The 13,450-nt window shown below is 41.5% G+C and overlaps 1 protein-coding gene across 1 annotated transcript in view; it reads right to left on the minus strand.

Annotated features, from left to right (window-relative positions):
- Positions 1 to 13,450, minus strand: part of BTBD8 (BTB domain containing 8) — a gene marked incomplete at its 5' end in the record, with an annotated part of 53,327 nt that overhangs the window by 11,478 nt on the left and 28,399 nt on the right. The window contains 8 exons of the mRNA XM_060277456.1: positions 504 to 565; positions 2,819 to 2,948; positions 6,014 to 6,151; positions 8,380 to 8,562; positions 8,988 to 9,090; positions 9,287 to 9,375; positions 10,258 to 10,354; positions 12,148 to 12,228. Of these exons, the coding sequence (XP_060133439.1) occupies positions 504 to 565; positions 2,819 to 2,948; positions 6,014 to 6,151; positions 8,380 to 8,562; positions 8,988 to 9,090; positions 9,287 to 9,375; positions 10,258 to 10,354; positions 12,148 to 12,228 (883 nt within the window). The remainder of the gene's footprint in view (positions 1 to 503; positions 566 to 2,818; positions 2,949 to 6,013; positions 6,152 to 8,379; positions 8,563 to 8,987; positions 9,091 to 9,286; positions 9,376 to 10,257; positions 10,355 to 12,147; positions 12,229 to 13,450) is intronic.

The raw sequence follows: 13,450 nt of genomic DNA on the forward strand, positions 1-13,450 counted from the left end.
AACACCTACTTCCGGGCTTGCAACATTGAGTTACAAGTTTTTCATGAACTAAGCTGTTTGAAAACCAAGCTGCGACTGTATGCATCACCACCCCCTTATTTAGGGTTGGATTCTCTCACAAAAATCTCTCCAAATATGGAGGTCCACTGGGCATTTATTTGATGGGATGAATAAACTGAATAGCTCCATTCACTAGGTAGGACACTATTTGTGTTGCAACCTGGAAAAATTATGCTTTTATTTTTTTAAAAGCATATCAGAGGTGCATACAAGGAGAAACAGAATGCAAATTGCTTCTTTTAGGGTTGAGAGTATTGACTATTCCTAAATCAACCTCTTCCTTCAATGGGAAAGTTCACTTACCCTGCCCTCCCCCCATCCAAAGAAACCAAAAATAAGTGTCAAGATGATCATAGGTGTATATTAGCTCAGTCAAAATTACAAGGAAATGAAGTTGGCTAACACACTACTAGCTTGTGGTATTTTTGTTGTTGTAGTTTTACCTGAGAACTAGTGAATACGGGCTTTTTGGCAGGTCTTCTATCATCACCTTTATCAAAAGCAGCTGTATAAGAAAAGAATATCTTTCTTTAGAAAGAAATAATGGAGAAAAGGAATGAAGCTTTAGGGGAAATCACCTTTACGTAAAACAGGACAGCATTTGAGAAAGGAGTCACATTTTAGACCACAGGTAATTAAGACAGGATAGACCTGAAGTGCAGAATGAAGGAAAACATGCAGGTTCTAGAAAGGATCCCTTAAATTGTATATTTGTTCCATCTTTGAAAAGAATGGAGCCACAGATTATTCTGATGAACGAGTTGGGTTTACTTGCAGCTATAGGCAACTTTATTGTAGGCCATGACACTCCTTTAACACACATGTGCCTCCTTGTTATCTCACTTCTGTAGTATTTGGTCAATTACTGTGAATCTGTATTTCCTTTGTCAGCAAAGCAAAGCTATGTTTTGGTTATTCCGAGGTGATCATACTAGCCTCTTTGGCCTGGCGAAGTTTCCGAATAGAGCATGCTTCACTGAAGCTCCCAGATGTGAGATTTCTGCAGTGCTTACGTAACCTTCACTAGACAGATGCAAACATGTGAGGAAGTGCACTTGGTTCAGAATAGCCTTTGCCAGGGAGCAATATTGATGTGCCTGGATTCTGTAAAGCATTTCACTCCATCCACTCTAAAAGTGACTGTACTAGATACTTATTATTGCTTTCATAAAATATGCAAGTAAGAGTAAATTTTACCCCCCAAAAAACACCCTTGTTCATTTAGTTACTCCGTGAACCTCTGTTCTGGAAGGAAAGCCATGAGGCTGAAAATGGCATGATCAGGTTTATTTTTAGGGATGCCTCTATCTCAGAGATTGTGTGTGTGTGTGTGTGTGTGTACACACATACGTACATTTCGTAACACAACAGTACAAATACGAGTTGTTCCACTGGGAACCCATAAAGTGAAGAGCTTATCTCTATTTTTTAGCCTATTATTACTGCCATTAAAAACACAAAACCCTGCAGTCTCCTGCAATCTCTAAATGAAAGCTTTTAAAAATGTACGGTATATGCTTCTATGAAAGTTCATGTGAACATTCCAATAGCTGCCAAAGGAAAATAGGTCCAGTTTCTGCTTATACGAATACATACAATTACAAATAGTGGGATTTTTTTAAATATTATAGTTAAAATGCAAGGATGAATGCTGCAGATTATTTGAAAGCACAAAACCACATCAGTGGATGAAGGCAGAACACTAACTTTGCAAACACAGGGGTGGTTACTGTCTCACATCTATAGAGCCTAGTACTTTTACACTATAAAGCACTATTTAGAATGATAGAGTCTGACTCTCCAAAACCAATTCTATTCCTTACACGACTTTGAGCCACTGATAATCTGGAAATGAAGAGGGGGGAAAAATTGAAGTTAACAAGCAAGCCTCCGTTACAGCCTTTAAATAACACCCCACAATCTAGCTTATCCAGATTGCTCTTAATACAAACAAGGAGGTATTGTTGTTTTTCTACCATACGTTTATTGCTACCCAACTGCTTTGCAAAATGCTGTAATCCTGAATATGTAGCTTGCTTTCCCGATTAAAGAAACTACATGACCACAGCACAAATACTGAAGCATTGCCCTGAAGCCATTTTCAGGTACCTCATCTGCAAGATTTTGTTCCATACATTTGAAAACAAAGGGGAGGCAAAGGAGCCACAGCAAGACTCCTTTTGTTTAAAGGCTCAAATTCTGCTGCTTACATTTCAGCGGCCGCTATGCAGCTTCCGTGAAGATTCTTCTGCAGCAGCAACAACAACAGCACCGTATCAATTGTGAAGTTGACAGTAACCAGGATCTGTTATTAGGCAAAATTAAAGCTTTCCACGGTATGGAAAGCAGACTAAAACCCTCCATCTGCTACATGTACTAAACCAGCCATCAGCTTGGTGTAGAATTCTTTCTACCATGCCCACGTGGTTAAAATAAACCCCATCTTCCAATATTCTAAGTACAAACAAAAGACAGCCTACCTATTTATTTGATCCCATATATCTGCAGTTTCATGCATCTGCAGTAATAACATGCAAGCGGCGCCGTTCACAATAGGGACACACAATCACTTGGCTTCCATGCTCGACGCTGGCAGAGCAGGATATTTGGAGCAATTCGTTCAATTATTATATACTATTTGAGAGCAGGAGGCTCATCAACATATTCTCCCAGCTACCATTAATTGCCAGCTCCTCTCATTTCTTTAATAAGGGCACAGCTGTTACGCAACGTGCTAAGCTCTCGACAGCTCGCCTACCTGCTTGTATGTTCTGCTGATCGTCCGCCTTCAGCAGCTTCCAGCTCTGTGTGTGACGAACAGCATAAAACGACTGAACCAGGAAGATCCACAGCTTATCACGCAGAGCCTGGATCCTGCACGTAAACCCCTGCGTTCCAAGCAAGAAAATCAGCAGCTGGAGAGAGCCACATTGTCATAGCAACCAGTCATTATTCCTTGCAGAATCTACTTACTCTTTAAGCAAGATCAATGATGTCATCACTTAGATTTCATGATTGCCGAGGAGATGCAGACGCGGTTTTGCAAAGGCCAATTGTCCTGCACCATAATTTTGCACAGCTTGAAACCAAGCCACTCCCACAAAAGCTGTAGCTCATTAAAAAATATATAGCCCCCTCCCTTTTTTTTATACCACAAATGAATCCCTTCATAGCTTTTTACTCTCGGCTATGTCACTACAAGGTCAAATCCTCTGGGGGCCAATAATGCATCTGATTAAATTTTCATCACCCTTGCTGAGTAAGTCAACAATAGACGAGGATTGCAATCATACAGAATAATCTATGTAGTTTCTGTTTACAAGAGCTCATCATGCCAGATTTTAAACCCTGGCAGCTCAACGGGCAACATCCAGGACACTGCTAAAATTCATTTTTAGAATTAAAACTGTGTAAACACAAAAACACGGTAGTCTCATCAAATACTTGTAAAATCTTTAAAATATATATATATTCCAAAGAAATATATGAATAGCCTTTGCCTTCACTAGTGTAAGATAGTCTCTTTAAATGTCCAATGCATTCATTCAATCCTAAGAATACAGTGGACTGGCTTGCATATCCCACCAAGCCACACATTGTTTTTAGTTCTATTATTGAATTTGTCATTTGCTTTATCTTGCCCAGGACAACAAGAAGCTACTTGCAAGCAACCACACAGACAGACAGTCCCAGCTCCACATAGATACATTAAAACCAAGAGGGGAAAATACATTAAAAACACCCTGCCCAAGTCTAAAAGGCCACAGATAGTTAAAAGACCAAAGGTCTAGTTATAGAGGAATGTTTTTGCCTGGCGCCTAAAGAGATGATGATGATGATGATGATGATGATGATGATGTGAGGCAAACCTCAGTGGGGAGAGCAGTCCACAAACTGAGGGAGCCACTGCAAAAAAGGCCCTTTCTTATGTTGCCACCCTCCGGACCTCTCATGGAGGCAGCACACAAAGAAGGGCCTCCTATGACGATTGCAAGGTCCAGCTCAGGTCGTATTGTGAGAAGCAGTTTAGCATGAATACACAGGATCCTGGAGAAAACTTGCACTTCCTTACTCCTCATTGGGGTTTGTTTGTTTTTTGCTACTGCAAAGCCAAGGGTTTGTGGTTAAAACTCTCTCCAAACTGACAGGTTTGTTTGTGGTTAAGTCTGTAGAGAGCTTAACCACAAATCCAGGTTTGGACAGCACACTAAGCCAATGGCAGCAAATATGACTGGGGAGGAGCAAAGAAACTGCTTGCTCTTCTGTGGGAGCCCACGGATTCATGCTAAGTCAAGGTTTGTGTGAACCAGTGACAAATAAATTAATAACCAATTAACTGGATACTTTATTTTCTGTTGCTGATCCCTGTAGGCTCTCAGGGATAAGGAACATATTTTAATAAAAGGAAGATACTTCCTGCCAAGTCAGGTCAATTGTCCGTCTAATCGGCTACTTTCAATTTGGCCTGGCTGTGAGTTTCAAATCCAGATCTCTAGTATCTTACATATTTTCCCCAGCCCTGTTCAAATGGAGATCGCTCAACAACAAAATCTTCAACTCTGAACCCTGAGCTAAACAGACACCGAACCTAAGGGATGATTTGCTTGCAACTAATATATTTGTAGTGCTAAACACTAAAATGTGAGGGGATATAAAGTTTAAGGGAACATGCACTAATGAATGAACCCCAGGACCAGTAAAGACATAAGCAATACTGGATTTTGGGATTTCCCAAGCTTCTACGAGTCATTCATTTCCCTGAAAACAAGAGGGAAAGAAACTATACTAATCCATTTGCCAAGGAACGCAACATGAAGCTAGTAAGCTTAAGGATGCTACTCAAGCAGCTACTACCTAAAGATTGATTCCTGCCTCCCCCGCAAACATAAGAGTGATACTTCAGACTCCAAGTTGGGGAAAAACCCAAACCACACCACCACTACCATGAGACCTCATGTTCCAAATTTGGGTATTATGAATGCTTAATTGTCCATTCAAATTACCTTGCTGCTTGCTCCAACTCAAAGACATGGGCTGCGATTCGGACAGATACATAGAATGTCCCACATGTGTATGTGAACTTTTCAGGCTCCCCTGCTCTGCTGCCTCCACATATCTAATACAACCACTCATATTTCTATAAATAAAAGAGGAAGCCTAGATTGAAAGTTAAGGAACCCCCGAAACAGCATTTGAGGAGACTGGAGCTACAGAGGTGGAAAGCGCCAGCCCCCTCTGTACCTGAGGCCTCGTAACACAGCACAATCTTCGCTGCAGCACCTTTGAATGAATCAGGCCCATTTTGCAGAGGAGCAGTGCAGGAAGAGAGACTCGCAAGCGAGCTTCCTTAAGATCGCAGCACCGCTGATTTCATCCAAGACTTACAAGGACATGCTTACATACTCTGTTGCGTCAGAACAGAAAAGGGGCTGAAAGAAGCATGTACACAGGGAAAGAAGCATGTACACAGAGCTCCCATCCTTTGTACTAGCAGCAAACCAGTTCCTGGAGTGCCAATTCTTAAGCAGACTAAAACAGCATTAACACATAAGAGGGAGTTGTTAGCAGGCTTGCGGGATTTGGGCGAGGGGGATCGCCACAATTTGCAAAAGGGCAAAAACAAAACTTTAGAAAACAGCCTGGTGAGTACCGGGTGCCTTCAGTGCTCACAGAATGCTAGGTTTATATTGGAGGAAAAATGGAAAGGAAGGGAGAAACTGAATAAACATATTAACAGAAGAGAGGATGGGCAGCACGAATCCCGAAAGGAGCACACAGCACAAGCAATGTTTTGTTGCAGGTTCTACTTATAGCAAGACTAGAGTTATATACAGCAAGTCACTTGATCCAAGGATGAGCACCTCCACAAAGTGTAAATATTTTAGGAAGTTAATTTATTAGCCAGATTTCAACAGCGGAATATTTTTCCCTTTGAATTTTTTATAAGACCTACCGTGTCCTTCACTTCTGCAGAATCTAGCAAAGTGTCCATGGCTGTAAGAAGACAGCAACTGTTTTCAGTGCCAACAGCCTTCTCAACTGCTTCAAACACTTGATCGAGGAGGTCAGGTTCACTGCTCATGGCCTGAGACTAGAAGACATTATAGAAGCAGTGAGTTGAAATTAAGAGAAATAGAGAGAGAGTGCATTTTGGTGGCAGATCTTAGATTGGTCATTTAGGCTATATTTTGCCACACTGCCCCATCTCCATGTTGGAAGGGGGGGGGAATCTAATACAGGACTATCTCAAACAGTGGCCAGCAAAATGCCCTTGAGTATCTCAAGCAGGTAACAGTGACATTTATATCCAGGTGTGTAAAAATTATGTCTGCATGAAGAACTAGCATGGAAGTCCTGAAAATACATCAGCTAGTGTATCTATTGATAACATTTTAATACAATAAAAATCTAAGCAGTTTACATAAAGACAAGAACAGAATAGACAGTAAGATTTCAAAAAAATAATAATGGGGTGGGGGGAATTAAGAGCCAGAGTCCAGGAAAACTTGGGTAAACAAAGAGAACGTCAGGGAAACTGGTTGTTTCAATCTCATTTTGTGTAAACGCAAGCTCAGGTTTGTGTGCTTCTCTCATTTTTCTGCCACTGCCAACTAACTCAAAATGCTCCGTAGCTTGTATAAGAGGTTTAGGTACAAGGTGAACACCAAGCCCAGAGACCTTTTAACCAAGATTGTTGGTTCATTACGGGAAAAATATAAGGGAATACTGATAACACACTGAATACTAGAACAAGTTCTACGTCAAACCAACCAGGCAGCCCCCAAACACCATTACCTGATTTAAAGTCGAGCCACATTCACTTAGGACAAGTGGCTTACAAGTGATAAAATTATTGTTTTAACAGCGATGGGGTTTTAACTTGGGTGGGTGCTGTTTGAAATTGTTGTTAAATTTTGGATTTTTGTGTTTGTGGGCTGGAGTACTGTTTAGGGGCTTTTGTTGGAGAGAGTATTGTTTATTAGTGTGTATATATTAGTATTGTTTTGATTGCTTTTGTTATATTTATTTTTATTATGTCTTTTGTGCTTTGATTATTTTTATTATGTCTTTTGCACTTCCTGCATTGTAGCTTTGTGTTGTCAGCCACCCTACAGTTATAGCGCAGTATACAAATTTAATAAATAACAAAATAATAGTAAAATATTAAATACAGTCGTATCTTGGAAGTTGAACGGAATCCGTTCCGTAAGTCTCTTTGACTTCCAAAATGTTTGGAAACCAAACCTTGGCTTCTGATTGGCTGCAAGAAGCTCCTGCAGCTGATCGGAAGCCACTGAAGCCCTGCCGGGTTCCCAAGAACGTTTGCAAACCGAAACACTCACTTCTGGGTTTGCGGTGTTCGGGAGCCAAAACGTCCAAGCACCAAGGCGTTCGACAACCAAGGTACGACTGTACAGTACATAAAACCAAACCAAACCAACAATTCAAGCCAGCTGAAATTTCAACTTATTCCATAACTTGGGGGTTACAAATTTCTCTGGGGCCAGAGGAGGCACATCCACAAATCAGGTAAGCCGCTGTGGGCACCAAGCCCACCTACCCCCCACAACCAATAACATACCACAACTTGTTCTGCTGGCTATATCAGAATGCCCTTTTCAAGACTAACTGCAATAGGGGAAGGGGATCCTGGGGCACATGTGCGTCCTCAGGCACCAGATTGGTGATCCCTGCACTAACTGAAAGTTCACAAGAAATAAAAGGGTGCCTAACACAACCCTAGGGACGTGGATGGCGCTGTGGGTTAAACCACAGAGCCTAGGGCTTGCCAATCAGAAGGTCAGCAGTTCGAATCCCCACAACGGGGTGAGCTCCCGTTGCTCGGTCCCAGCTACTGCCCACCTATCAATTCGAAAGCATGTCAAAGTGCAAGTAGATAAACAGGTACCACTCCGGCGGGAAGGTAAACAGCGTTTTCGTGTGCTGCTCTGGTTCGCCAGAAGCGGCTTAGCCATGCTGGCCACATGACCCGGAAGCAATATGCCGGCTCCCTTGGCCAGTAAAGCGAGATGAGCGCTGCAACCCCAGAGTCATCCGCGACTGGACCTAATGGTCAGGGGTCCCTTTACCTTTACTAACACAATCCTGTATCTCTCTACTCAGAAGCAAACCCCACTAAGTTCAGTGGGATGTACTACCAGGTAAAGTGCATATAAGACTGCAGCCTTGCAAATAACCAAGCAGCTGCAGCCACTTTATCTTGGCAGGTGGAGAGACCATTCCCTGCTTCAAAAGCCCAGTTTCTAGTTCTATGGTATTGGTTGCTATAACATTGGCATCAATCAGATAGATTTTTACCTGTAGCAGGGCAAAAAAGCTCTCGCTTTGTATTACGTCAGGGAAATGGGCCACCATAAATGCTACACACTCTTCTTGCAGTCTAGATGCCAAGAGAAGAGCTGTTTCAGTCCACTTCACTCGGGGAAGACTACCGATCAGCCGGTTGGCTTCCATCAAAAGATAGGCAGCATTCTGTGGACTCTTAAAACAATACATACGTGCTCTGAGCAACACGGAATATGCAGTTTCTACACTCTATTTCAACTTATAAAAATGTTACAGCCTAATGATCAATCAAACTTCTTATTTAATGATGTGCTATGTTTTTAACATAGTAAGATTGCTTAGAACATTTAAATACACAAACTAATATCGAACTTGCCTCCTAAGTTCTGCTGATGTCAGCACCACTTTAAATTATTCTAATTCGAAATGGTGTATCAAAAGTCTTCTAATAGCCACACTTTCCACTAGAGGTTATATATTAACCAAGGCTGGAAATCTTAAGACACAATGAAACAAAACTGTCACCTTGGTACATGAAGTGAAATCAAGGCAGGTAGTGAGCTGCATTAGTGTCAATGCTTTTTTTAAAAAAAAAAATTAAAACAAGCAAACAGACTTACCAAAGAGTTTATCAACATGCTAAGACAATTATTCTGAAGCTCAGGGGATAAACTAGCAAAGCTCTTCTCTGACCAACATCTTACAAAATGCTGTGCCATCCACCTGTTCAAAGGAAATATTGCGCTTAGACAAATCAACCCATCAGATGTCCCGTCACATATGTGAGCAGCTGCCAAGTATTTTCCTGTTTCAAGTCAAAGAGTTTAAGAAATGATACGTGCCTGCTGTTTCTCAACAGTTTTCTCAAAACTTAAAGCGATGAAGGAAAGATAGAATCAAAATAGTTTAACTCACTTACTTCATGCAAGCATCATAAAGGCTTTCCGCTCCTGTCGAATGGGCAATAGCTAGACATTCGATAACAGGCTGGTGCTTCCCAGGCACTGGCTAAAATTGTAAGGATATAAGCAGATTTACTGTACTTTTCAAGCCTTGGAGAGATATGAAAGTTGCTAATTGCAATAGGAAATGCTTTCAGTAAACAGATCACTTGTATTTGTGTGTACAAACTGGATCACTCTGATCCAGACTTCAAAAAATAATAATCAACATTTTGTTATTCATTCTGCAGCTGGATATGTTTACTGCTTCTCTTAAAATGATACGTTTTCAAAACTTCCTACTTCTGGGGAACCCCTTCCATATCAAGTTATCTAAGGATAAATCCCCACCCACCCACCATAACCTAGGTCTGTCTCAGAAACTCCATGCATTGCGGAGGATTTTGAATTCAACCCATGTGGGGCGCCAGAGCACTCAAGAACACAGCCGCAAACTGTGACAAAGCTCAGTAGCAGTGGGCAAAGGGTCTTGCCTTTCAAAGCAAGCTTGTCCACTGCACCTGTTCTTCTCATTGAGGAAGCCCTAAGAGACTTCCAAGAAACAAGATAGAAACCACCAATCTAAAAAAATACCCCGCACATTCGCCATAGTACATTTTGCACAACCCGATTTATAGATGAAAAATGGTTTCCGTGAACAACGAAAATTTTAGATTTTACACCTACTTCACATATTTAAGGAACATTTTATTTCACTTTTCCAGAATTGCTTAAAGCAACTTTTAAATCCATTTTAAAATTTGTATTTTATTCCTATTTAAAATTCTAGCATATCAATTACAAATGTTTACCACGTAGAGACAGCAAGGGGTTTCCAACTCAACATTCTGGCCTGCAATACCTAGACTGAAGATTTGATCAAGAATTTGGAGCCGTTTGGCTTTTATTGCTACCGTCAAAATAAAAAAAAATAAACATTGGAACACACCTTGTGAAAAAAGTTGCAGTAGTCTCTTTTCAGAACATATATAGCTACTTCTCTTAGGCCCTCTAGCCCATACATGTCTGCAATGTTCAGTATGGAACTGGAGTAAAAGTAAAAGTAATAATAGAAATTATACAGAAGATAATCCTGCTTATAATGGAATCATTCCAAAGTAATCTGCATTGCATTCAGACAAGTGAATCTAAATGATTGCATTATCACTCATAATTTTTTTTGAGAGGAAAGTAAAGCAACATTTCCAAAGGGATCTAGTATTCCAGTAGAAAAAAATAGGTGTAAGCCTTGGAACCCTGTTATATAAACCTCAGATTGGTAATTCATGCTATACGTTGCGGTGGTAAACATTTTTTTTTCAGTCCCTTTTTAGCAACCTTCTGGGGACACACACCAGTGACAGAAGAGGCCAGAGGCAAAAGTAGATGGAACAATGAATGCACATTTACTTTTGTACGGGTGGCTAGTTTCCAGCATATACATGGGGCCTCTCTATCCTTTCACAGCCAAGAAAAAGGCATTGCCAAAGTTCAAGGACTGAGAAGAGATCTGATAGCCATCTTCAAATATCTAGAGGGCTGTCACATTGAAGATTATTATTGTTGTTGTTTTTTATTACATTTATATACCACGCTTCATCCGTAGATCAGTTCACAAAATGAAAATAGAAGATAAAAGCTCAAATAAATAGAACGAAGACAAAAGAAAACAATACCCCCCCCCCCACAAACACATTTTAAAGGCCGTAGAGCCAGCATGTCAAACCTGCGGCCCTCCATATGTTTTGGCCTACAACTCCCATGATCCCTAGCTAGCAGGACCAGTGGTTGGGGAAGATGGGAATTGTAGTCCAAAACATCTGGAGGGCCGCAGGTTTGACATGCCTGCCGTAGAGTATCAACCAAAGGCGTGGTTGAAGAGGAATGTCTTTGCCTGGTGCCTAAAGATGTATAATGAAGGTGCCAGGCGAACATCCCTGGGAGGAACATTCCACAAGTGGGGAGCCACTGCAGAAAAGACCTGCTTTTGTGTTGCCACCTTCTCATGGAGAAGGCAGATGAAGAAGGGCCTCAGATGATGATCACAGACTCCCAATTGGTTTATGTGGGGAGAGGCAATCCTTGCGGTATTGTGGTCCTGAGATTCAACAAGCTTGTTTTCTCCTGCTCCAGTGGGTGGGACCCAAACAAGTGGATTCAAGTTACAAAGAAGGGGATTCTGACTAAACATCAGGAAGAACTTTATGATGGTTAAGAGCCGTTTGACAGCGGAACGGACTCCCTTGGAAGGTGATGGACTCTTCCTCATTGGAGGTTTTTAAGCAGAGGTTGGATGGTCTCCCACTCAGGAATGAACCTGACCCACATCTGTTTAGCTTTACAAAGTTTGATGCACTCCTTCATGTCTTCATATAATGGAGCAATGGCACTTTGAATGTGTTGACTAATCATTAGGCTTGGTAAAAGGGTTACAAAGCATCCAGGAAGAGGAGGACTTAAAGAGGGCAAAGGTCATGGATGGGATTTCGGGTTTCGTGATTGAGATGCAGTTCACATGAACTTAAAAATGGCAGGTTTTCCAGACCCTTCATAGTGCACTGCAGCAATAAACAGGTTAACCCAAGTACCAAACATTTCCCCTGCTTGCCACAGAGCATCCTTCATCGCTACTACCCCATCAGCTCAGCTGCCGAGAAAAATAAGACGCACACCCCTTTCCGCAGTATTTCAAACATAATTATAGTGCAATAATAATTATTTCTGGCACTCTTGCCATTTTAGTTTATAGACTTTGTGACATACTTTCCATTTTAATGTGGAATGGTGGAAGCAGAACGGGCATGGTATGCAATTAAAAATAACAAAACTTGACACATACCCAGCATCTGCTTTGTTTGGGAAATCCAAAACTCCTCCATAGATAAAATGCAGAACGACAGTCATCTCTACATGGTTTAAGCTGCAAAACAGAAAAATCATTACAGACACCAGCATCTGTGAAATAAAATAGGTGGTTCACGTTTTATAAACCCTAAGTGGTTCACCGAGCCCTGTCATATTATAAAACGAAACCGCATCAAGGTAAAGTAATACCACTAATGCAATCTAAAATTATACATGGGTCACATTCCCCAACAGCTAATAATGTGAAAAGCTGGATTCTCACAAGAACAGCTTCACAAGAGCTCCAGCGATCTAGTCCTTGGCTACAACCCCGAAGCCTCTTATTTGCTAACCGCCCAGTCAAGTGTGCCAAGACTGCTTAGGAACAAGTGCTTTTAAGATTGTGAGATCTGAAGATTAAATTATCTTTATGAGATTCCCCATCACTAAAATGGTAGGGGTTGTACTTATTTCTAAGGCTTTCCGAGGAAATCTTCAGCAGATTAAAATGCCTTTTTTAAGAGATTAAAACTGTAAGCTCCTCCAGAGGAGATCAGAGGCAGATACAGCCATAACAGGAAGATTCAGAACACATACCAAACCACGGTCTAGTACCGCAAAAAGTGGTCCAGGAGTCACAGGTTCCCATTTCCCCTCCTCCCCATTTCCTTGCATACACACATTGGTGGGGACTTCTACTGGTTGCCATTCATGGAATATTTTGGAATTATGCTGGGGGGAGGGGTGATGTGTGTGGGAGAACAGCTGTTAACTCATTTGATGCACCCAGTGTCTTCTCCAACTACCTTTGCCTTGTCAATCTAATCTGGACCATGCTTGGAAGGGTCACAGAGTAAGTCATGGGTCAGTATACAGAATATACAAAAGTATTGAGGAATGTATATTTTATTGCAGTGGGACAAATACAATTTTATTGTAGTGAACACAAACACCTGCGATGGTTGCATGGATCTAGAATGCCCCCCAGAGGTTGCCCAGAGGCCATTTTCACCAAATTCTTTCTGCAAAGTCTTCCCTGCAAGGTCAGAGGACCATCAAGAACTGCATGATGAATCAGCAAGAGTTCTCTCTCTCTCACCACCCGCTTCCTGCAGCCAGCACCTCTGCTGAATTAGAATGCTTTCCGTGAGTGGAAGGAGCCGTCTCGAGGACGAAGGGCAACTCAGAACCCAACCCACCGTGTTCCTGAGAATTAAGCTTGCATTTCAGGGTATAGCTTCCAACGTGATAAACAGGAACAACTGTACATACTGCAACATGTGGCAAAGTTAAATATG

This window comes from Zootoca vivipara, chromosome 7, assembly GCF_963506605.1.
Source record: "Zootoca vivipara chromosome 7, rZooViv1.1, whole genome shotgun sequence".
Classification (NCBI taxonomy): Eukaryota; Metazoa; Chordata; class Lepidosauria; order Squamata; family Lacertidae; genus Zootoca; species Zootoca vivipara.